At 36.2% G+C, this 27,189-nt stretch overlaps 2 protein-coding genes across 3 annotated transcripts in view; one reads left to right on the top strand and one right to left on the bottom strand.

Annotated features, from left to right (window-relative positions):
- Nucleotides 1-27,189, bottom strand: part of CEP85L (centrosomal protein 85L) — a 154,820-nt gene that overhangs the window by 87,665 nt on the left and 39,966 nt on the right. For both annotated transcript variants that reach the window (XM_082633276.1, XM_082633275.1), the window contains exon 3: nucleotides 17,728-18,515. In XM_082633276.1, coding sequence (XP_082489402.1) covers nucleotides 17,728-18,515 — 788 coding nt within the window. The remainder of the gene's footprint in view (nucleotides 1-17,727; nucleotides 18,516-27,189) is intronic.
- Nucleotides 927-12,635, top strand: PLN (phospholamban). The gene is made up of 2 exons (XM_082633277.1): nucleotides 927-1,011; nucleotides 9,876-12,635. Exon 2 carries the CDS (start codon nucleotides 9,972-9,974, stop codon nucleotides 10,128-10,130), a length of 159 nt encoding a protein of 52 aa, XP_082489403.1. The 5' UTR covers nucleotides 927-1,011; nucleotides 9,876-9,971; the 3' UTR covers nucleotides 10,131-12,635.

Below are 27,189 nucleotides of genomic sequence, written 5' to 3'. Positions count from 1 at the left end.
TAATTTTCAGGAAAACCACTACTGCATTAAATGAGGCACACCCTTTCAGAAGTACTAAATTTCCAAACACATGCACACCTATTATCAATAAAATATCACTAACTAGGATGCCACTGATTAATGATTTGTGATTATTTTTTGCTAGAAAGTTACTCTTGATACTGTCAGCTTATTAGAATTTTAGTAAGATTTTATGGTAATTTAATGTAGCTGTTAAAAAATCCTAAGTACTTAAATGTGTAAACAGCAACTTTTCTTGGGGTGATATCTATCAGTTCAAATGAGAATTACTATCCATAAAAATGTTGTTAAAGCCCTAACTGAGAAAACACAAAATTTTTTAAACCAAAATCAGATTTCTCAGCCTGGCTTTCTCACACATACTCTCTCCCCCATACACACGTAGGTATGAGAAAAGAAGAAAATAAGTCAGGAAAAGGTATAAAATTTGAGTCTGTGACAATGTTTAATTATTGTCTTGATAGAAGCTAACATTATGAAGCTGCAGTATTAAAGCAACAGCAACAACAAACTCAGTGAAAGTTGTTTGGCTTAAGCCAGTATTATTATTCTCATTCTATTAAAATTCCTATTACTTTATTTTAGTTCTTCAACATTATCACCCTCAGTTTACAATTACTTCTAAGCCTGAAGATGCATGAACCTTTAAAAAAGAGCTTTCTACCATGCTGAACTTACTTTTTCACTTATCTCCCATATACTTTTTAAAATAAAGAACAAAAGGCACAAAGTGTTAATGACCTTTCCATACCTAAGGTTAAGATAAATGACATTCTAAAAAGTTTGGTTGTGATAAGACTATGGCTAACCAATCATAACTTCAGAATTCCTGTGTGACATCATAAGACCTCCCTAGAACACTTTTTCTCCTCCACCTACTTCAATTGTTCCCATAACTCTGGTAACAGTCAGAAAACTTTCCAGCTAAACGCCGGATAATACTTCATACAACTTACAATAATCTATATTGTGATCATCACAGCAGCCAAGGTAAGAAACAGATTTCACTGATTATGGCAATTCTTACTTTCTGTAACTCAAACTCACTGAACTTTTTAAAAAGTTAATCATATTTTATAAACTTCAGTTCAAAGTTAGATAATAACATGTCTGACTGACATAAAGCTTAATTTCTAAATAAATGCTTCTCCATTCAGTGATAGTAAGAATAAGACTTAACCCAGAAATGATAAAGATAGCATTCACCTTTGGTCCTGGTTGTTGGTTTGTCATTTTAATTTAACCTTCACTTTTATTTTGCTCTTCAAAAGTAAATTTCTGCCAATTAAAATATCTTTCAATCATGTTACCACGTTTGGTACTAGTGGTGATTTGATTTCTCCATGCAAAAATATGGTTTCATTTTGTTATGTGTTACTCTGCTGAGAAGTAGGGTAGGACTGAGCTGTGTGCTTACATCCGGAATACTAAGAACAGTTGTGTTACTGGCATGACTACTCCAATATTATCATTATGATTCTTTACAGGGAATATTAAGGAAGTGGAGTTTAAGAACATATAGCACGAACTAAGTCCAGTCAACTTCTATTAAAAAATCCAAGCTTTTAATAAATTGAGTTATTTATATTAAATTCAATATTATATCATAAATAACAAGTTTGGACATTTCAAAACACTTGTCAAAAACATGTAAAATTCTTTCTAAAGTTACAGAGCATTAATTTCTTTATTTTAAAAACAAAGAGACGTTATTTTGGTAGCACAAATATTCCTAAGTATCTCATTTGAGTGAATTTGATCAAATGAATGTTTCTTCTGCTATTAATGAATATACGTTTATCAAGTTACTATCCTCTAGTGTTCTTCAGTTTCCTCTCTTGTATTTGGAAGGTGGGGAGGAGGATGAAAAAATGCCCAGGAATGGAGATGCCACCATAAATTTTATAACTTCTGTTTAAATTCTACTCTACTCTTTATCCTCAATTTAATATATGAAATGTGTTTTCATTCTTAACTTTCAGTCAGGGCATAAAGGATACTACATTGATTTTATTTCATTATTTTTATTTTTATATATATGTCAAAATAGAATTTACCTCTAGAATTCTAAGTTCTTATGACATGTTAACTCTACTGCTTTTTATAGATAAGAACTTTGTATAATTCCTTAAGCAGCTTTCCTTGAGGCATGCAAAAGCATTTCTAATTTTTGTCTACCACTGAGGCACCCTAACTGCCTCTAAGTACATCTTCATATTCATAAAATGTTTTTCCTTTGATATTACACAAGAGTCACTCAGTGCAGGTGTTTTCTATGCAGATTTATGCATTTTTACTCAAATATCTATCAAATTACATTCTCACACGTCAAATGAGATGTTCATGAATTCTTTTATAGTACCAAAATTTCACATCACATACTGCTCCACGAAGTTAATTTCTAGAAAGAGCAGAAATTCTGCTATTAAAGTTATCCTTCGTGTGTCCAGGTTAACGGAAATTACAGTTACAGTGACTGTTATTCACATTTGAAACATAATGCCCTAGTGCCAGACATAATGTCCCAACTAGTTCATCTCTTTCATAAGGTGAAATTTAAGTACTGTCTTTGTTTCATGTGGTTTAAGACCAAGTGTTTAAAAGAAAACAAAAAAGTGTCTGATGAAATAAAATGGAAGAAATGTGAAAGATGTTTAAATTATGAAAAATTGATTAAGTCTTAAAAACACATGAAAGAGCTAGAGTACTCTGTCTAACTAAGAGGAGTCACGTCACTATCATTTCCTAAAACTCAAGTATCAAAATTATTTTAACAGTATTTCAGTGGACATAAAGAAAAATAATATTCCAGAAAAAACTGCATTTCGTTACTTACTGATATTATTTCTTAATCTCACTAATTAATTGGAGATAGAATATTTACATAAACAAAATAGTTCCCCAGAAGAATTAAAATTTTAATGTATTAAATGTATTAGGTAAAATATTAACTGTGTCATGTATTAAAGTTTTAAGTAAAAATTAAATGTAAAAATTAGAGTACCTAAATTAGACTGTATATTTATTACCAATCCTAGAAATAAAGAGGGCAACTAAAACTTCCTTCTTTATTCTTGAACAATTTTCTAAATGCACCATATACAAATATTTCATTTGATCCTCTTAAATCCCTATATGTTTGACACTCCATCTCTATTTTATAGTTTAGGAACAGATGCAAAAAGGTGAACTGCCCAAGGTCACAGAGCTAGGAAATGGTGGAGCCTTGACAAGAGCCAAGATTTTATGACTCTAAACCACACACACATCTCATCCACTGATCAACATGGCTTAAAAATAAATCATGACATTGGCAAAACAAAATAAATTTCAAGTCCTCAAATGGCACTCTAAAAGGCAAAGTTAGGGGATACAAACTTCTATCTTAATTTAAAACCACTCCACATTTCATTTAAAGTTAAATTTATGCATGAGGTATGATGTCCTTAATAGCCTTATAATATTCTCCTGATCACTTTCAAAGCCAGGAATATAAGAAAGTTATAGATGTCCTCAGTTATTAAGCAATATACCCTGGAAGACAAAACTCTAACTGCACAGATTTTAAAGAACAATAACATGCACAAATTAAAGTTTCTTTTTATTTAATTTGTTTCATTGCTAAAATACTCATGTCTTTAATCTTTAGCTTTGATACCTAAAATTCAGGTTAATTTCTCCTCAAAACTTTCAAAAAAATTACATTTTGTTATGTACTGTTTCTTAATCTCACTAATTAATTGGAGATAGGAGAATACTTGCATAAACAAAAAAACACACTTTCGTATTTTATTCCAGTTCCATATTAAATCCTTGGCTTTCCTCAGTTTCATTTCTGACCTCCTCACATTCTACCATTTAAAATATTTAACCTCATTTGTTCTGAAGTGCTTGAATAGAGCAATCTTGCTTTATTTATGCTATGAAAATCACTAACTTTCATCTAAACTGTTAACACAGTACTGATCACACCAGCAAAGAAGAAAACCTAAAGGTTAGAAATCAAGGAAGTGATGTTTCTAAATTACAGTGACCTAAATCAGATAATATGTAGTCTCTTTGAACAGTTCCAGAAACAGTACATCAATGTTCTTACCCTACATAATTCTGAAGCATGTATTACCAGAGAAACACAAGAAAATGAGGCCTGGGGGTACAGCTCCACCCCAGTAAACTTGTAGTCAACTGAGGACCTCTAGTGCTTTCTAAAATGTATTTCACCTTCAGGTCTTTCCAAAACAGGGAGAGAGGGGAGGCCAACTTACCCACATTAGTGGGGATATATTTAACTGGCATTCATTTTCCTTAAAACTTCCTCTACACTTCCTCCTCACATGCTTTTCCCCCCAAAGAAGAATCTGAAGGTTAAAAAGAATATTTTAATTGCAAATAAATTAATCTTAGCATAATAAACAGACAATAAAGACAAGTCTACAGACTAGCAACAGCAGTGTGCCAATTTCAAAGAGAAAATCTGTATGCTGCTGTTTAATGAATTTTCCTAAAGGCAGAGCTTTGAACTCAGGGCAACAATTCATTATGGGGTCAATTTAGGGGTTGAGAATATGTTGATTTTTATATGTTTACACAATTCTTCTCATAACCAGGCAGAAGCAGCTTGAAGATTCTTTCAAATAGCCAGTGTGGACCAACAAAGCTCTGGAAAGTTGCTGACACAAAATAACTTCCAAGTTTATTAGCATTAGGCAATCTCAAAAGGAAAATGATTCTACCAAAGTGAACTTTTGGATGCCAACAGATTGATGACAAATCTAATGATGAACTGTCCTGATTTAATTCAACAACCACAACAAAAAAGATGCATACACAATCGCTTCAGGATTATCTGCGAAAATGACAGCAAAGAGTAGGAAAAAATAACGCCCCCCCCCAATAATCCTAATATAGACAAGTCCTGTAACTCAAATCTATAGAGAATTCTAATCTTCTGAACAAATCTAATGGGAAAAATTTTTCAAAAAATTATCTGTCAGACTGTAGTCTTAGATGTGTATTACTTGAATTTACTAGCAAAATATGTCCATGTTTACTTTACTGAAAGCATAAACAAGCAGATAAAAATTAAAGGAAGGCAAAATTCTGAATACCACAAATAAAGAATCTAAGGAATTGATGGTTTCAGCAGAGGGAGTACTGAAAAAAAACTGAAGTTCAGTAAGTTCTGCAAAGCACTGAAAGTGCTTAAATTACACGTGGGGATTACTGCTCAGCGTATACAACATCGTTAAGGTATCAATTGTCTAGCAAGTCATAAAGCAGACACCAAAAGTCTGCAAAAGTCTACTGAGGTTCCTTTTGCACAAGAATGCATCTGATGTTACCTTAAGAAATAGAAATCAGTGCAGACAAAGTGAGAACTACTGCAGAAGCTGACAAGGTACCTTGCACCCAAAATGTTGCCTAACATGGCACATGATACCTGTTGAAGGATTAGAGTTGCCTGTAGTTTGGTCTCTCCTTCTTCCACTTCAAAAAAACAGAATACTATCTTGAACTTGACTGTATTTACTTCCCAATTTCATCTTTTTGAGCAAAAGAGGAAAAGTGGACAAGCAAAGGCTTTATAAATCCTACAAAGAACAGTAAAGGGTTATTCTTCCCATCCGTCCAAAAATTAGAATAATCACAGTGCCCACAGAACATACAAGATACTCTGTGGGTACTTTTCTGCCTCTTACATGTAACTCAAGAGACAGGGATCTGGCACATCTACAACCAAATTCCTATCAAAGCATCTTTCATACTTTCAATATTCTGATACTAGGGCCCGGATGGTGAATTAATTTTCAAAGTATCCTTACTCCTCTTGTACTAAACACTTAATTTACATAATTGTCATCCTTTTAAAAAGCCCTCCCTGGGGGGAGTGTTGGGGGGGGGTAGAGCTAATTTCAGTCTCCTTGGCTGTTTAGGCCAGATGTAAGTTCAGAGTACCCCAACACAATCTATTTCTGACTATCCCAAAAGAATGCTCTAAAAGATTAAATTAAATGAAAATACAGTGAAACTATTTTTCTAGGCTCTCCACCAAATACTACTGCATTAACAGCTTTGCTCTAAGAAAGAGAAGAAAAAAAAAGACTGCAGGAATTCTAAACTCATAGGATGGTCGTGACCACAGAGGAGGAAAAAAAAAAAAAGATAAACACCTGACAACCATGCCATAAATTATGATGTAGTGAAGGTCACAGACAACTCTAAAAATAGGACTGTGCTGTTCCCACACATGGTTTTTCAATTCTCAACATATGACTGGAAGCCCCATCTTGTAGGGATGAATTTTGGCTTAATTATTATCATACAGATTTTGGAAGTTCAGCAGAATTAGGACTCAACACATTTCAGATTGTATCACTGTAAAATAAATTGAGCCCAATAAGTTGCATGCAGATAGCTAACACTTCAGCATGTAAAGTAGATCTGTTTTGGTTTTAGCATAAGGTTATAAAGTGACTACAAATCACTTTAGAATTATAACATATTTCTAAGTTTGACAAGAAGTAAGACTATCTTTGGTTGTCTCCTTTATAATCAATTTGTCTCCAGGAACAAACTATCCTTTTCCAACCATAGTTGGCTGAAGTATTATGAGATCATCTTTAAAATCTATTCATTGTATATTCATCATTAGATAGCTCATCTATTTAGGGCACACCTCTTTGTATTTCACAAACACCAAATACCCACTTGTACAAAGCCCAGTTCAGGCTAACAAAAAGAAAGAGACTTGAGAAGAATATTGGAGATTATGTGTTTATCAAATTCTATTTTCTACATGGTTAATCTGTTAATCACAGCACTATCTTTGATCATTAATAATTTTCTAAAAATATTAAAGTAAATCATAAAAACCCTTGTTCAACTTCACTGACTTGTTCAAATGGTACTAATTTTGCACTAAGTACTAGAATACAAAATAAACACGTGATTTCTTATACTCACAAACTAGAATTCTATTTGGGGGCACAGGCATGTAAATCAAAATTACAGCAGAGCTCGATAGCCATATCTTGATACAGGTAATACCAGAGCCCTACTAAAACCCAACAGAGGTGATAACCAATTCTGCCTTAATGAGTAATGGAAGGTTTCATTAGGAAGTGATATTTAAACTGGGCCTTAAGGATTAACTGAAGTTTGCCTGGCAAAGAATCAAAGGTAGAGGCAGGGGGAGGGAAGACATTCCAGGCAGAGCCAGAACAACATGTGCAAAGGACAGAATCATAAAAGGGAATGGAGTATTTATGGAAAGGTGACATGTTTCATGTGACTCAAGTACCACTCACCAGTGTCAGGGTAGGGAGTGACTCTTGTATATGCTTCATGATGAATAACTGGCCTGTTCTTCCCTTTCCATGTTATATCTCACAATAATTTTAAAATTTAGAACTTTTATACCATTTAAGTCCTGAAACTTCACAAAAATTAAGTTTAAATAGGAATTACCAATGCTAATTCTTTACAACCTTCTTAGTTGTACTGTTATATAAAGAGATTAGTCAGATTTATATAATAAAGAAAGAAAACCTTCTCCACAATTACCCAACAGTATAAATCCGCTATATCTGTAATAAACAAATATAAGCCAAAACAACTTAAAGGATGCTTCTTCTTAAGGAACAAAAGTAAACCCCTTTATTTTTATAGTATTTTACCTGAGGAATTAAAAAAAAGTAATTAAATTAAATTTATACCAAGCTTATGCTGTCATTTTCTATTAAGTAACAGCCACTTGTGTTGGAGAATGAAGAATATATGCTAAAGACATATATATATATATATATATATATATATATATATATATGCTCTAGAGAAACACAGTTTGTTACCAACTCTTTGAAAGAATGAAGTTTGACCTAAGTTGGTTTTTTGGATCTCCTCACTATAGGCCAATACTATGAAGGAGACCAGAGTCTTCAGCCAAATGAAAGCCCATAATTCAAACATATATATATATACTATCAAATGTAAAATAGATAGCTAGTGGGAAGCAGCTGCATAGCACAGGGAGATCAGCTCAGTGCTTTGTGACCACCTAGGGCGGTGGGATAGGGAAGGTGGGAGGGAGATGCAAGAGGGAGGACATATGGGGATATATGTATACGTATAGCTGATTCACTTTGTTATACAGCAGAAACTAACACACCGTTGTAAAGCAATTATACTCCAACAAAGATGTTAAAAAAAATTAATAGAGCCAAGTTGAAGTGCTGAAATTATATAGAATCTAACCACCATATACCACATGGTTTCTTTGTAACAATAAATGAGGAGTTCTAACTGATCAGTCCTAATATATATCTTCTCCTTCCTCATTCTTTCAGTTCTTCCCTCTGCTGTCTTCAGCACTAGTCTCTCTCAGAAATACAGCTGAAGGTTGAGATGGGTTTATAGCCACTAGAGAGAAAATGAAATCAGGCAGCTGGGGTAAGGTAGTAATATCTTGATTAGCAGTGATATATCAACAAATGTTAACTGCTATTATCTTTGGCAGTTAATTACGGTTATTTTTTTTAATTCCATTTCTAATTTTTCTTATTTCAAAATTTACACAGACGTATCCTGATTGACAACAAATATCACAAAAAGTTAATAGCTATTATCTATGGGCAGTTAACTCACAGCTAATTTTTAATCTATATCTAATTTTCTACAATGATCTGTTTTAAGTTTTGTTTTGTTAATTAATTAGCACAGATAATTGATTAGGCAGCAACTAATTAATTAATTAGGCAGAATAGCTTGTGGAAGCTCTGAAAGAAAACAAATGGAAACGCTGTTCTTAAGTTCAGGTCCTTTGCAAATAGCAACTGTCTGTGGTAGACAGTGAGATAATGATAATTTTATTACTATGCCTTCTGAGTCTTGACAGCCGTCAGTACTTAATATCATCTTGTTAAAAAGTTACTTAAAATAGCATATTCTACAAAGCTATAAAATCATAAAAAGGAATGAGAAACATTTGAATCTATAGTTCTGGTAAAACACCGCTCATTGAACTATTTTATTCTAGAGTGAAATCAACATCCAGAGAATAATTTAGTGCATGCATTTCTTATTATATGACTTGCTCTGGAGCTATTAATATACTAATGTTCACAACAATTATGCTCACAGAGAAACAGCCTTAATAAAACTATATGTAAGGACTTCCCCGGTGGTGCAGAGGTTAAGAACCTGCCTGCCAATGCAGGGGGCACAGGTTCGAGCCCTGGTCTGGGAAGATCCCACATGCCACGGAGCAACTAAGCCCGTGCACCACAACTACTGAGCCTGCGCTCTAGAGCCTGCGAGCCACAACTACTGAGCCCGCAAGCCACAACTACTGTGCCCACGTGCCACAACTACTGCAGTCCGCACGCCTAGAGCCTGTGCTCCGCAAAAAAGAGAAGGCACCGCAATGAGAAGCCCACACACCACAACAAAGAGTAGCCCCCACTCGCCGCAACTAAAGAAAGCCCACGCACAGCAAAAAAGACCCAACAGAGCCAAAAATAAATAAATTAATTAAAAAAAATAAACTATATGTAAGAACTTTTGCCCAAGGGAATAGCCCAAAACAAGCTGCACCCTAACCAAACTATACTTCCAGTCATTTTGAGAGGAGGAGGCAAAGACTAAAGTTATTACACCCCAAATACAAGACATCATGGTGACCATCACCAAAACAGACTGACAGAGACAGAGCAACACACACACAGACTACAGAGGTATTTGATGTCATAAATACAAATAATGTTGAGGAAGAGGGATTAACGCAAAACTGTGTTTTACCTGTTCAGAGGATAGGTTACACATATTATGCTAATCCATTTTCTATTTTTACATTCCAGGCAACCTAAAAGAAGACAGTGATCTCACACTTGGCTGGCAGCTTTTATCTTTCTCTTGACCGTTTAAAACTTCAGGCTTCCTGCCTTCCTGGTGTCATGGATAAAGTCCAATACCTCACTCGTTCTGCTATAAGAAGAGCTTCAACCATTGACGTGCCTCAACACGCACGTCAAAATCTCCAGAACCTATTTGTCAATTTCTGTCTCATCTTAATATGTCTCTTGCTGATTTGCATCATCGTGATGCTTCTCTGAAGTTCTGCTGCAATCTCCAGTGCTGCAACTTATCACCATCGGCTTAAAGTCTATCATCCCATGAAGAAGGGAAAACAATACTATATAAGAGACCACTTCCTAAGTAGAAGAATTTCTTTGTGAAAAGGTCAAGATTTGGAACAAAACAAATTGTTAGCAAATGTATTCATCTGCTGGATGTTGTAAACATAAAAAGGGCTTTATTTTAAAAAATTAACTTTAAAATGACTATAATGTAAGTGTGCATAATGTAACTGCTAATTTTCTCAAAAGAGCTTATAAGTTTCTATCCCAAATCTTTCCTAAGGATGAACTAGGGGTTTAGTTTTGAAACTGCACTGCTAACAAGTTCACTTCATATATAAAGCATTAGCTTCACTCTTTGGGGGTAAATATAATTTATACTGTACTGTAAAAGCCTCTTTGATGTTTATTAAGTATTTTTCAGGTCTGCACCAAGTATATCAAAATAATCATTCAAATGAAATGTCATCATTTGAAACAGCCCTAACATCTGTTATCTTTACTATCATCATACAGAAGTCTTTGTAGTAACTCTATCAGAACCTACATTCTAAAATAGAAATTGTTTTTTGTATACTACTCTAATATTTTAAGTTTATGAAAATCAAGTTAAAAAACCAAGACCATACCCTTACATAAGTAAAATTTAACTAATTTTTTCAAAGAATTACAGAATTTTAGCACATGTAGGTAAACTGTAAATCTGTTCTCTCTAGGACTTTATGATCAATAGACAATAACTGTTGGTTACTTTAACATCTGACATTGTGATTAGTCATAAATACTAATACACTAATAGAACAGAATCAACCTTAATTTAAGGCACTATAGCTAATTATCTGAGTTAGAGCACATAACTGCCACACTGTATCTCTGGAATCATGAAATTTTAAGACATTAGAATGATTTTACAGGTTGTCTTCTGTTCCAATCTCACACTCAATGTAGGCAAGGAACAGAATAAAAGAAAAAATATTATTTCAAGCATTAAAAAATAAAATGTTTAACTATCTCTCCAAAATTAACAAATTCTTTGATTAAATTTTGAAATGAACTTTTTATCCCACTATTGTTTATGATAGGGCTTAGCTATTTTCCTTAATCTATCACCCAGATGGTAAATACATATTTGGTAGGCCACTCAACTACGCTAAATTATAGATCCAGCAATACTAATCTACAATGATCTTCTTGCTGAATACATTTCCAGTTTCCCCTCTAGTCATTTAAAAATATCTTCCAACAACTCATTAAACAATAGAAGTAAAAACTGGTTTGGAAAATATATTCACCAAAATTTGGTAATTTAAATTGACTCAGTTTAAAATTAAGCCTAAAATGGTTTACACCTATATTGCACAATCCAGTAATTTTAACTTATGTTCAAGACATACTACCGATATAGTAATTATTAAAGGAGTAGAAAATATGTAATTTCCTATACGATTTGCCAAAATATGGTTACTAAAAGAACTGGAAAAGTCAGTGTTGACCTTGGTTTGTAACACAAGTGCTACTAAGAAAATAGTGAAGGAAATATTTATTGCTTTTAAGTTTTTTCTGAATCCCTGAGGGGTACTGGAGATAGGAAGGGGGATAATTTTGGTTCACTGATATCTGAGAACAGAGGGAAAAGGGGTTTCTTACTAACAGAGGGATTTCTTGAGTGAAACCTCATCTGTGGGTTGGATATCCCTAACATCAACTAGAAGAGCTTATAAACAAGAAGTAATGCATTCACTTCACTGGTGTCAATAATAACCCATGCAAAAAATAACCAAGTTCTGTAAGTAGCTGCAATGATCTTAAAAAATAAGTGGAAATTTTGCAATAATAAATTCTATCCTTTTCATTATGTTGCGCATTACAACATCAATCAACTTCAAACTATAAGCTGTGAGGTTATGGAGTTTTTCCTAAGTCAAACAGAAATAAAGAATTTTTTTGTTTTTCATTCTGCCTTTAACAGAAATTAAAACCTTATACTTGAGGATTACAGAATACTGTACCTTAGATTATATTGTAAAACAAAAACCCATTCTTTAAATGCAACTTATTTATTCTGTTTATCATGATGTATAAAGAGTAAGATATAATGAACTATGTATTTAAACATTTTTAAATACCAAATGCTCAAATACTTTCTACTGTAGAATAAACTCTAATCTTACTTTACAGGGTACCAAAATTGAACTAATTCTTTTTTTTTTTTTTTTTTTTTTTTTTTTTTGCGGTACGCGGGCCTCTCACTGTTGTGGCCTCTCCCGTTGCGGAGCACAGGCTCCCAACGCGCAGGCTCAGCATCCATGGCTCACGGGCCCAGCCGCTCCGCGGCATGTGGGATCCTCCCGGACCGGGGCACGAACCCGTGTCCCCTGTATCGGCAGGCGGACTCTCAACCACTGCGTCACCAGAGAAGCCCTGAACTAATTCTTAAATGTTTAATGTTGTCTTTTTTTATTTTATCTGGTCCAAAATGTTTACTTAATGCAAATCACCTACATTAAAATGAACCTTCTTGAACTCAGTGAAACTGCTCATGATTGATATGACCATAAAACAATCTAATTATAAGCAGTTTTGATTTTGTAGCTTGTTTTCAATGACTTTCCCCAAATAAAATAAGATCAAGATTTCCTAGTACAGACACAAGAGGGCAGACCTACATAAAACAATGAATTTCCTCCTGTCTAGAAATTATTTATCCTTTGATTATTTTTGAGTCTTCTGGAAAAGTGAGAAAATGGTAAAATTTCAAAAACATTTGCTCTTCTTCTAAGTAACAGCACACTTTAAAGTGACTAAAAATTATATGCCAATACTATACAGAAAAGATGACAGATTGAAAAAAGCCAAACACATTAATAAGTTTATTCATTAAAACATGTATACAGGGCTTCCCTGGTGGCGCAGTGGTTGGGAGTCCGCCTGCCGATGCAGGGGACGCGGGTTCGTGCCCCGGTCTGGGAGGATCCCACATGCCGCGGAGCGGCTGGGCCCGTGAGCCATGGCCGCTGAGCCTGCGCGTCCGGAGCCTGTGCTCCACAGCGGGAGAGGCCACAGCAGTGAGAGGCCCGCCTACCGCAAAAAAAAAAAAAACAAAACAAAAAACATGTATACAAAAATCAATTATATTCATTTTAGTTACCTAGTGAATGTCATATCCTATCTATTGAGAGTGTCACAGTGTCCACATCTTTCAATGCAGTTGTGCTATATTATGTTAAACAGTAAAAAAGTTAAAAACAAAACAGGGTGCAAAAATAAGAATAAAAACAAGAAAACTTTCTTTTCAGAGAATGTAATAGAATACACAAAATGCTCTCACATTAAAAATAAAACCTTTCATTCATACGTGATGTTAGACAAAAAGCAAGTCATTTAGCTTTAAGTCATTCTACCAAATATTTATATATTTTATTTATATAGGAGAAATCTTCCAGTAAAATACGTTGAAATCATTAGGTGCCAATATCCTGGCTGATCAAGCCTCTCCTTGGTTAAAACAAGCACAAAATTTTATCTTCCTCCTAATGATTGCAACCCAGAACTCAGAAAGATCCTACAGAATATAAGAGAAAAGAAGAACTACTTTGTCAATAAAGAGAACACTTCTTCACTTCTGTCTGGGGGCTCCACTGTGAGCTTATACGGATCCAATGGACACTGTTGCATGTAGAAGTATGCATCCTCCAATCCCTTCTCACCCCACCCCAAAAGGGAAATGCAAAAGGGTCCTGGAATGGGAAACAGTCTTTCCAAAGAGACGATGATAAGACTTTGCTGTTTGTTTTTCTCTTATGTCATAGTCCATGTAGGGTTAGACAGCTTTTGGGGAAGGTTGAAAGAGAGCAGCAAATGCAGAACAGAGGAACGAACCAAAGATTGTGGTGGACATTGCATATGGAGGCCTATACTCTAATCAACTGAGGGCATTGCATTGATGGCTTCATTCACAAGGGAAAACACTTCAGAGTTCCACACCACTACACTCTAGCTGATTTAACAGGAAACCATGGGAATCAAAGAACACCATGCACATAAGACTGTGATGCTGGCTCAGTAACTATTTAGAACGGAGTTCTAAGAGGAGTGACACTTCCATGTTACAGTAACAAACTTTTGAGGGTGTAAAGGGACAAAGGAGGTTCTGAGGATCAATTGAGATAAAACACTCTGACAGCTACAAAGTTCTAGATACATTTATGGTGATGTTAGATTGTGAATCTCAGCCAAATTCCTTTTCTTTGTTGTAAATAGTTTTGTTTTGTTTTGTTTTTCTTCACGGTGACAAACAGCTGTCCTTGAAAATCATACACATTCTCACAATTTATGAGATGGGATAATTATTATTAAGCCTCTACCCTTTATGCAAAAATTAGACTAAAAGGAAATCAATGTTTTTAAAGAGACTTAAGAAAAGACAAAGATGAGAGCTTTTAAAATACAGTATTTAGGGCTTCCCTGGTGGCGCAGTGGTTGAGAGTCCGCCTGCCGATGCAGGGGACACGGGTTCGTGCCCCGGTCTGGGAGGATCCCACATGCCTCGGAGCGGCTGGGCCCGTGAGCCATGGCCGCTGAGCCTGCGCGTCCGGAGCCTGTGCTCCGCAACGGGAGAGGCCACAACAGTGAGAGGCCCGCGTACCACAAAAAAAAAAAAAAAAAAAAAAAAAAAAATACAGTATTTAGAGGCTCCAAGGAGAAGGTATTTAAGAATTTTTTTCTGTAGTACTCCAAGAGAATTAGAAGAGAAGCGGTCGTTTAAACACTGCAATTAAAGTGTCTAGGTTTTCCTTACCTGGTTTCATCTTTCTACAATGAAACTTAAAAGCACCGAAAAGAGACCATCCCAAAGAAGGTTAATCAACAAGTAGGGCTTTGGAAGCACAAGCAAATTTTGTCCCTTATAGCCTTCTTCCTGTACCACGAACCAAGATTTAAAAATAAGTTTTCTCCACAAAGCACCTCCAAGCTCCCTACCCTCTCTGCACTGCTTCAAGGTTGGGGAAAACTTCGATCACAGAAGCGGGTCCTCCCACCAGAATGGAAGAAGGAATGAATTAGTACTTATACCTTTAAATTCCCTCAGCTCTCACAGTTACCTCCCTATCGCGCACCTACCGTTCTGCAGGTTGGAGCAGAACATTCAGCCCCTCCCCCCACCACCCCAGGCCGCTCCACTTCTGTGTAAAGACACCAGCTGCAGAAACAACTACTTGAACCCTGCTCTCCTATAATCACAAGCACCTGAGAACTAAAATATGGTAGTATTTGATAAATTAAGTCTCCTATCTTTCAACTGCTTGAATAGATAAATCACAAATAAATCTGGTTAAATTGCTCTTTTCTGACTTGTAATTCACACATCATAATGATACTTCTGTTTAGTTATGCAATTTAAATATATATAATCAAGATGATAAGAACTATGTCCAAAACAAGAGTAAAGAAAGCACATGCGATGTGTTAAGGGTTCTCCTGTGAATGTAGCACATTAGGTTATGTGTATGTTTCGGAGCTGCACTCAGACTTGTGAGGTTCCTAGATAAGTGATTTCCTCATCCTTTCATAGAATATATTCCTTTAATCTTTGTTATTTTTTTTATTAGTAATTGTAACGATTAGTAATTTTAAGTTTTTGCTCTAGGGAAATTTTACAATTTTCAATGGAATTACTTTGTTTCAGAAAATTCTGGCAATAGAAAAAAAATTGGATGATAGAATTTATGAAAAATTCTACAGATAATTGGTTTCCCAGTTAAAATGAGCTGTAGAAAATTACCATGGAATAGAAAACATTTCCAGATCAAGAAATTTAAAAACTTACATGTTACATTAGGGGGTACACACCATTTTTCTTTTATGTAAATTATCATGTAAAGTGTTTTCCTTAAAATGATTAATAAATCCTGACATCCAATTTAATTAAAAAAAATAAGCACATCTATTTTATAAACCTAAACACATACCAACCACTACCAAAGCTTTATAAATGACTTTAGTTACACCTTCTCATTTTATAGATGTAGAAACCGAGAAGAAACATATATATGGCAAACAGGTACATGAAAAGGTGCTCAACATCACTAATCATCAGGGAAATTCAAATCAAAATCACAATGAGATATCACCTCACACCTATCAGAATGGCTATTATCAAAAAGACAAGAAATACCAAGTGTTGACAAGAATGTAGAGAAAAAAGAAACTTGTACACGTTGGTGGGAATGTAAACTGGTGCAGCCACTATGGAAAACAGTATGGCGGTTCCTCAAAAATTAAAAAGAGAACCACCATATGATCCAGCAATTCCACTTCTGGGTATTCATCTGAAGAAAATGAAAACACAAACTCGAAAAGATATATATGCACCCCTATGTTCATTTCAGCTTTACTGACAATAGCCAAGACATGGAAGCAACCTAATTATCCATCAGTAGATGAATGAATAAAGAAAATGTGCCATACATATGTGTGTGTGTGTATGGAATATTACAATAAACAATGGAATGTTATTCATCCATAAAAAGGAAATCTTGCCATTTGTGACAACATGGATGGACCCTGAAAGCATTATGCTAAGTGAAATAAGTCAGACAGAGAAAGACAATTATGTTTTTAAAACAAGCAAACAAAAAATCACAATCATATACACAGAGAACAGATTGGTGGCTGCCAGAGGCTCAGGCTGGAGGGTGGGTAAATGGATGAAGGAGATCAAAAGGTACAAACTTTGTTATAAAATAAAAAAGTCACAGGGATACAATGTACAGCATAGTGATTATAGCAAATAATGCTGTACTGTATATCTGAAAGTTGATAAGAGTAGATCTTAAAAGTTCTTATTACAAGGAAAAAAATTTTGTAACTATGTATGGTGATGGATGTTAACTAGAGTTACTGTGGTGATCATTTTACAATATATACATATATTGAATCATTATGTTATATACCTGAAGCTAATATGTTATATGTCAATTATATCTCAATTTAGGAAAAAAAAAAAAAAAGGAAAGAAAGAAAAACTCAGGCCCAGAGATACTAAGTATTAAGTGACAGGTAGAGAATCATCCAGACTCTGAATCTGATAAAACAAAATCCAAGCCTTCATACACCCAAGTTAATGTTCTTTCTATTATACCATGCCAGCTCCTTTGTTTCTGTTTCAAGTATTGAAACAGAATTGAGTATTTTTTGCTTTGTTAATGTTTATACCCATTTAACAAATGAGAAGGAAAATAAAGGAAATAAATTAAATAAAATAATAATAAAATAAATAAATAAAATAAAAATAATTTGAATAAATAAAATAAAGGAAAATAAACTTGAAACCTTTACCAAGGCAGGTAAAGGTTTCAAGTTTTCCGTGTTAATCAGTCTCAAATATTTTTTTAAGTTTTGTTTACCAATGCAATACTTTTAGAGTTTATAACATTTGTGCTTATTATCCTGCAGGGGAAAGGAAAAGCAAACCAATCTGTGCCTATGGACACACTGTCATATGCTTACTTCAAGTGCGCTTGTACTCATAACATCCACTGGAGGGAAGCACACACTAGATTTTGAGCCTTACCTGCAGTGGTGTTTCACTTTCTTGTCGAAACCCTTCAATTTGCTGCTGCTGCCAAGGAGCTATACTGTGAGAGTCCTCTGTAGTTCTACCTTCCAAAGGGTTTGTCCGCAACTGCTCAGTAAGCCACATCTGCGTCCTCACAGAAGGCTGAATGGGAACTCCACCTACGGCTTGTTGACCAAGCATTAAATATTTCGGCGGTTCAAAAGCCTCTGAGCTTGTCATAATGGGCTTGCTTTCAGGTAAGGCACTGTATGTCATGTCTAAGGCCTGTCTCCTAGGAATGGAGGAAGAAGCTCTAAAGTCCTCTCTGCTGCAGCTCTCAAATTTATATTTGTTGTCCAGAGTTGATGGTCGTTTTTTATTTATTTCCTTGTCCTCTAGCTTAAGCATCTCCATACTGTCATGTAAACAGCTAGGTCCAATTGTCCTTAGTTGTGATGTTAAAGCCTTGTCTCTCCCTGTCTTTTCTAAACCTCTCCTTGACTCTTCTGTGTGCACAATGCCACCCTGGCTGCAGTTACCTGGGACAGTGAGTTTGGATAAAGATGACCATTTCCGGAGAGGCCGGAAGTCCTTCATGTCTAGTGAAGGGTCCTGCTCTCCCCTACTGTGGTTTCCCAATGTTTGCATAAGGCTTATACTCCATTTTGAGCCATCTGATGTCAATGATTCCCTATGTTTGGAAACTGAAGCACTGGAGTTAGATGGCATGACATGGGCAGTAGGAAGAGTAACCAATGATCGACTAGGCTTAAAAGATAATGTGCCACTTGAAGTTGAATGATCTGGAAAGAAAAAAGAATGCCAAATTAGTTGTAATTAACAGGAAAAAAAAAAAAGAGGCAAAATGTAAAACGCCAAAACAAAAATCTGAACATGGTTTCCCAGCACAAGTTTTTCAGAGGCACTTTTATCAAAATGAGGGGCTTACTATTGTTACTATTATTATTATTATTCCTTTAAGTTTATCTGAAACAAACATACTTTCGAATATCATTTTCTAAAAATGGATACATAACAAAATATATGCTCATCTGCCATCTACTTACAGATGAAAAATGACTGGAAAACAGGTTTATATTCATGCTATTTAATCTAAGTATTGTGCCTTAAAAGAAAAATCCATCTCCCCGTTGAAAGGTCTTATTCATGATCTATCACTGAAGCCTCAGACACAACTTTATTAAAAAATCGTATCTCTTAGTGTCTTTCCTCAACTGTGGAAATATAGGCCCAATATGAACATTTTAGCACCTCTCAAACTACAATTCAAATTAGAATATGGGTAAAGGTGCTCCTGCAATAATGGAAAATAATCAGAAAGTGTTCTAGCAACATATTTGCAGATACAGAGTAGTTTCTACACTCCCAATCTCCCTTAATGGCATCATCAATAAAATATTTCCCAAGCTAGAACACTTGGAGTCTACTTTGATTCCTATCTTTCTCTGCACATTTACTAAATCCCCATGTTGTACATTTTTTAAAAATTAATTAATTAATTAATTAATTTGGGGGGATGCTGTGTTGGGTCTTCGTTTCTGTGCACGGGCTTTCTCTAGTTGCAGCGAGCAGGGGTTACTCTTCATCACGGTGTGCGGGCTTCTCACTGTTGCAGCTTCTCTTGTTGCAGAGCACAGGCTCTAGACACGCAGGCTCAGTAGTTGTGCATCAAGGGCTTTGTTGCTCTGTGGCATGTGGGATCCTCCCAGACCAGGGCTCGAACCCGTGTCCCCTGCATTGGCAGGCAGATTCCCAACCACTGCACCACCAGGGAAGCCCACGTTGTACATTTTTACTTCCAAAATGATTACATAGTTACTGCTGTAGGTCAGGCCTTCACATAATACTATCCTACACATAGGAACAGCTGTAGTAGGCTCTACGGAAGCCCAAAGGATAAATAAGGGCCTCTATACTCAATGGACTTACTATCAAGTACCAAATTATCATCAAATATACCAAATTAAAATCAAAGATTATCATTTTTATCACATGATATCTAGAAAGGGGATAGCCATTTGAAATGTAGGGGGAGAGGAGGTGGGTGGTGAAAGGCAACTTTTACAGTTTTTTCTGTATCTTTCCATATTGTTTGACTCATAACAGAATATATTTAAATAGTAGTTGCGAGCTTTGATATTGTTTTAAAGAAATAAAGTAATGGAAAAAGAAATGTTGAGAAAGTCGTAAGAAAATTCAGATGAGAAAGACCCAGGCAAACTAATTCAAAATGGAATTCCAATAGGTCTTTGCACCGAATTTATTCACCTGGAGATGAAAGGGGAAAAACATTATAGATGAAAGAATACAAGAAAAAGTAATATAGTAGACATTTACCATATAACAGTTTCCCATCAGCTTCTGCAGAACCTTTTCATACTCAAGAAAATCCCCACATTATAAGCCCAACCTCCCAAAATAAATTTTAGACCTTAAATTCCCAACATGCCCTGCAACTATGATACAGACATTCAGAAGTACCTGCACAAGATTTCAGTTTGGAAGTGAGTCACATGAGAAAACAGGCTCCGTGTGAAGCTACCACGTGTGGCAACAGCAGAGGCATTAGCCCCCAACAACGACAGCAGCAGAGGCGGCCAAACCAAGTGCTGGCCCAGAAGTGGCAGCAGTTGGGCGGCACTGGTGGTCTCCTCCAGTGGGGCCGGAGAGTGCCAGTTCTCAGAGGTGACTGAGGCATATCACCTGGAAGCTTAACCTGAAGCCTGGCTCTCCAGCCCTCCTCAAAAATTCTGAGCTAACCAAAGGCCCTTAAGTAAATTCCTCATCTGCTCAATCATCCAGTCAGCTTCTTCTACTGATTCAGAACACTAACTGATCCAAGTATGAAGCCAGGAGAATATGGCCTCAAAAGAAGAAAAACAAATTATCCCATTTATCTGCAGTATGCAGTAAGTATCCAGAAAAGCTGCTCAAGATAATTCTTGAAAGGTGAATGTAAAGCAGAGCTGTGCAAATCTTCAAATGCCCTGCTACAGAAACAGCCTACCCTTCATTCAGCAAGAAATGTGACATACCAAAAGTTTCCAAACAAAGGAGCAAGTGACATGACCACAACTGTACTTAAGATGATTATTCCAGTAACTGCTGAGGACAAATTAAAGCAAAATGATTGGCAGCAGGAAGATTAATGGATTATTATGGTAATCAGTAGAAGAAGGGAATAGAGAGGAATATGCTACTGAAGGTCAGTTCTAAATAGAAATAGGACAAATGACCCCAATATTCTATGGAATATTTGTATTAATACATTACAGCACTATATCTACATCTATATATGTGTTTGTGTTACTATTCCTAAAGGAATATTTGTATTAGAATCATCATAGCCTCTCAAAAGTATCTTCAATTCTTTAAAAAACAAAAAATGAGTCATATCAAATTTAAAATTTTCAGACTTTTACATTTTTAAAAAGCTGTAAGTAAAGATAGTGTAAAGGCTAAGTGTAATTTTTTTTTTTTTTTTTTTTGCGGTATGCAGGCCTCTCACTGTTGTGGCCTCTCCCGTTGTGGGGCACAGGCTCCGGACGCGCAGGCTCAGCGGCCATGGCTCACGGACCCAGCCGCTCCACAGCATGTGGGATCTTCCCGGACCGGGGCACGAACCCGCGTCCCCTGCATCAGCAGGCGGACCCCCAACCACCGCGCCACCAGGGAAGCCCAGTGTAATATTTTTGAAATCAGCATTTTTAGATTCAAATCCTGTCTCTACCACTTAGTAGTCACATGCTCAAACAAGTTATTTAACCTTCTTGCATGACAGTTACCTCATCCATAAAGTAAAGAGGACAACAGTGAAGATTAAATGAAATAATACATGTAAAGGACTCACAGGAATTCCAGGCACAAAGCAAAATGTTCGTTATTATTACACCATTGAAATAGCTACAGGGGACCTTCAATATGGCGGAGAAGTAAGACATGGAGATCACCTTTCTCCCCGCAAATACATCAAAAATACATCTACAAGTGGAACAACTCCTATAGAACACCTACTGAATGCTGGCAGAAGACCTCAGACTTCCCAAAAGGCAAGAAACTCCCCACATACCTGGGTAGGGCAAAAGAAAAAAGAAAAAATGGAAACAAAAGAATAGGGACAGGACCTGCACCTCTGGGAGGGAGCTGTGAAGGAGGAAAAGTTTCCACACACTAGGAAGCCCCTTCACTGGCGGAGATGGGCGGATGGTGTGGGAAGCTTCAAAGCCACAGAGGAGAGCACAGCAACAAGGGTACAAAGAGCAAAGCGGAGAGATTCCCGCACAGAGGATCAGTGCTGACCAGCACTCACCAGCCTGAGAGGCTTGTCTGCTCACCTGCTGGGGCAGGCGGGGGCTGGCAGCTCAGGCTCGGGCTTCGGAGGTCAGATCCCAGGGAGAGGACTGGGGTTGGCTGAGTGAACACAGCCTGAAAGGGCTAGTGCACCACAGCTAGCTGGGAGGGAATCTGGGAAAAGGTGTGGAGCTGCCTATGAGGCAAGAGACCGCTACCTAAAATCATAAGTTCACCGACACCCCAAAACACACCACTGGACGTGGTCCTACCCACCAGAAAGAGACAAGATCCAGCATCATCCACCAGAACAGAAGCACCAGTCCACTCCACCAGGAAGCCTACACAACCCACTGAACCAAACTCACCCACTGGAGGCAGACACCAAAAACAATGGGAACTACAAAACTGCAGCCTGCGAAAAGGAGACCCAAACACAGTAAGTTAAGCAAAAGGAGAAGACAGAGAAACACAGCACATGAAGGAGCAAAGCAAAAATCCACCAGACCAAACAAATGAAGAAGACATAGGCAGTCTACCTGAAAAAGAATTCAGAGTAATGAGAGTAAAGATGATCCAAAATATTGGAAATAGAATGGAGAAAATACAAGAAATGTTTAACAAGGACCTAGAAGAACTAAAGAGCAAACAAACAATGAGGAACAACACGATAAGTGAAATTAAAAATTCTCTAGATGGGATCAATAGCAGAATAACTGAGGCAGAAGAACGGATAAGTGAGGTGGAAGATAAAATAGTGGAAATAACTGCCACAGAGCAGAATAAAGAAAAAAGAATGAAAAGAATTGAGGACAGTCACAGAGACCTCTAGGACAACATTAAACACACCAACATTCTAATTATAGGGGTCCCAGAAGAAGAGGAAAAAAAGAAAGGGACTGAGATAATATTTGAAGAGATTATAGTTGAAAACTTCCCTAACATGGGTAAGGAAATATCCATCAAGTCCAGGAAGCACAGAGAGTCCCATACAGGATAAATCCAAGAAGAAACACACAAAGACACATATTAATCAAACTATCAAAAATTAAATACACAGAAAAAATATTAAAAGCAGCAAGGGAAAAGCAACAAATGACATACAAAGGAATCTCCATAAGGTTAACAGCTGATATTTCAGGAGAAACTCTGCAAGCTAGAAGGGAGTGGCAGGACATATTTAAAGTGATGAAAGGGAAAAACCTACAACCAAGATTACTCTACTCAGCAAGGATGTCATTCAGATTCAATGCAGAAATTAAAAGCTTTACAGACAAGCAAAACCTAAGACAATTCAGCACCACCAAACCAGCTTTACAACAAATGCTAAAAGAACTTTTCTAGGCAGGAAACACAAGAGAAGGAAAGAACTATGATAACAAACCCAAAACAATTAAGAAAATGGTAATAGGAACATACATATCAATAACTACCTTAAATGTAAAAGGATTAGATGCTCCAACCAATAGACACAGACTGGCTGAATGGATACAAAAACAAGACCGGTATATATGCTGCCTACAAGAGACCCACTTCAGACCTAGGGACACATACAGACTGAAAGTGAGGGGATGGAAAAAGATATTCCATGAAAATAGAAATCAAAAGAAAGCTGGAGTGGCAATTCTCATATTAAACAAAATAGACTTCAAAATAAAGACTATTACAAGAGACAAAGAAGGACACTACATAATGATCAAGGGATCAATCCGAGAAGAAGATATAACAATTGTAAATATTTATGCACCCAACATGGGAGTACCTCAATACATAAGGCAAATGCTAACAGCTATAAAAGGGGAAATCAACAGTAACACAATCATAGTAGGGGATTTTAACCCTCACTTTCACCAATGGACAGATCATCCAAAATGAAAATAAATAAGGAAACACAAGCTGTAAATGACACATTAGACAAAATGGACTTAATTGATATTTATAGGACATTCCATCCAAAAACAACAGAATACACTTTCTTCTTAAGTGATCATGGAACATTCTCCAGGACAGATCGTATCTTCGGTCACAAATCAAGCCTTCGTAAATTTAAGAAAATTGAAATCGTATCAAGTATCTTTTCTGACCACAATGCTATGAGACCAGATATCGATTACAGGAAAAACTCTGTAAAAAATACAAACACATGGAGGCTAAAAAATACACTACTAAATAACCAAGAGATCACTGAAGAAATCAAAGAGGAAATCAAAAAATACCTAGAAACAAATGACAATGAAATCACGAAGACCCAAAACCTACGGTATGCAGCAAAAGCAGTTCTAAGAGGGAAGTTTATAGCAATACAATCCTACCTCAAGAAACAAGAAAAATCTCAAATAAACAACCTAACCTTGCACCTAAAGCAATTAGAGAAAGAAAAACCAAAAAAAACCCCAAAGTTAGTAGAAGGAAAGAAATCATAAAGACCAGATCAGAAATAAATGTAAACCATTAGCCAGACTCATCAAGAAAAAAAGGGAGAAGACTCAAATCAACAGAATTAGAAATGAAAAAGGAGAAGTAACAACTGACACTAGAGAAATACACAGGATCATGAAAGATTATTACAAGCAACCATATGCCAATAAAATGGACAACTTGGAAGAAATGGACAAATTCTTAGAAAAGCACAACCTTCCAAGACTGAACCAGGAAGAAATAGAGAATATAAACCGACTAATCATAAGCACTGAAATTGAAACTGTGATTAAAAATCTTCCAACAAACAAAAGCCCAGGAGCAAATGGATTGACAGATGAATTCTATAAAACTTTTAGAGAAGAGCTAACACCTATCCTTCTCAAACTCTTCCAAAATATAGCAGAGGGAGGAACACTCCCAAACTCATTCTACAAGGCCACCATCATCCTGATACCAAAACCAGATAAAGATGTCACAAAAAAAGAAAACCACAGGCCAATATCACTGATGACATAGATACAAAAATCCTCAACAAAATACTAGCAAACAGAATCCAACAGCACATTAAAAGGATCACACACCATGATCAAGTGGGGTTTATCCCAAGAATGCAAGGATTCTTCAATATATACAAATCAATCAATGTGATACACCATATTAACAAACTGAAGAAGAAAAACCATATGATCATCTCAATAGATGCAGAAAAAGCTTTGGACAAAATTCAATACCCACTTATGATAAAAACCCTCCAGAAAGTAGGCACAGAGGGATCTTACCTCAACATGATAAAGGCCATATATGACAAACCCACAGCCAGCATCTTTCTCAATGGTGAGAAACTGAAACCATTTCCACTAAGATCAGGAACAAGACAAGGTTGTCCACTCTCACCACTATTATTCAACATAGTTTTCGAAGTTTTAGCCACAGCAATCAGAGAAGAAAAAGAAATAAAAAGAATCCAAATCGGAAAAGAAGTAAAACTGTCACTCTTTGCAGATGGCATGATATTATACATAGAGAATCCCAAAGATGCTATCAGAAAACTACCAGAGCTAATCAATGAATTTGGTAAAGTAGCAGGATACAAAATTAATGCACAGAAATCTCTTGTATTTCTATACACTAATGTTGAAAAACCTGAAAGAGAAATTAAGGAAACACTCCCATTTACCATTGCAACAAAAAGAATAAAATACCTAGGAATAAACCAACCTAAGGAGACAAAAGACCTGTATGCAGAGAACTATAAGACACTGATGAAAGAAATTAAAGATGATACAAACAGATGGAGAGATATACCATGTTCTTGGATTAGAAGAATCAATATTGTGAAAATGACTGTACTATCCAAAGCAATCTACAGATTCAGTGGAATCCCTATCAAACTACCAATGGCATTTTCCACAGAACTAGAACAAAAAATTTCACAATCTGCATGGAAACACAAAAGACCCTGAATAGTCAAAGCAGTCTTGAGAAAGAAAAATGGAGCTGGAGGAATCAGGCTCCCTGACTTCAGACTATACTACAAAGCTACAGTCATCAAGACAGAATGGTACTGACACAAAAAGAGAAGTACAGATCAACGGAACAGGACAGAAAGCCCAGAGATAAACCCATGCACCTATGGTCACCTTATCTTTGATAAAGGAGGCAAGAATATACAATGAGGAAAAGATAGTCTCTTCAATAAGTGGTGCTGGGAAAACTGGACAGCTACATGTAAAAGAATGAAATTAGAACACTTCCTAACACCAAACACTAAAATAAACTCCAAATGGATTAAAGACCTAAATGTAAGGCCAGACACTATAACACTCTTAGAGGAAAACAAAGGAAGAACACTCTATGACATAAATCACAGGAAGATCCTTTTTGACCCACTTCCTAGAGAAATGGAAATAAAAACAAAAATAAACAAATGGGACCCAATGAAACTTAAAAGCTTTGGCACAGCAAAGGAAAACATAAATAAGACAAAAAGACAACCCTCAGAATGGGAGAAAATATTTGCAAATGAAGCTACTGACAAAGGATTAACCTCCAAAATATACAAGCAGCTCATGCAGCTCAATATCAAAAAAACAAACAACCCAATCCAAATATGGGCAGAAGGCCTAAATCGACATTTCTCCAAAGAAGATATACAGATTGCCAACAAACACAGGAAAGGATGCTCAACATCAGTAATCACTAGAGAAATGCAAATCAAAACCACAATGAGGTATCACCTCACACCAGTCAGAATGTCCATCATCAAAAAATCTACAAACAGTAAATGCTGGAGAGGATGTGGAGAAAAGGGAACCCTCTTGTGCTGTTGGTGGGAATGTAAATTGATACAGCCACTATGGGGAACAGTATGGAGGTTCCTTACAAAACTACAAATAGAACTACCATACGACCCAGCAATCCCACTACTGGGCATATACCCTGAGAAAACCATAATTCAAAAAGAGTCATGTACCAAAATGTTCACTGCAGCTCTATTTATAATAGCCAGGACATGGAAGTAACCTAAGTGCCCATCGACAGATGAATGGATAAAGAAGATGTGGCACATATATAAAATGGAATATTACTCAGCTATAAAAAGAAACTAAACTGAGTTATTTGTAGTGAGATGGATGGACATCGAGACTGTCATACAGAGTGAAGTAAGCCAGAAAGTGAAAAACAAATACTGTATGCTAACACGTATATATGGAATCTAAAAAAAAAAAAAGGTTCTGAAGAACC

The sequence above is a fragment of the Mesoplodon mirus genome, assembly GCF_964341445.2.
Source record: "Mesoplodon mirus genome assembly, chromosome: 10".
Lineage (NCBI taxonomy): Eukaryota > Metazoa > Chordata > Mammalia > Artiodactyla > Ziphiidae > Mesoplodon > Mesoplodon mirus.
Note: the sequence above shows the minus strand (reverse complement) of the source record. Positions and strands in the feature narration are given on the sequence as shown.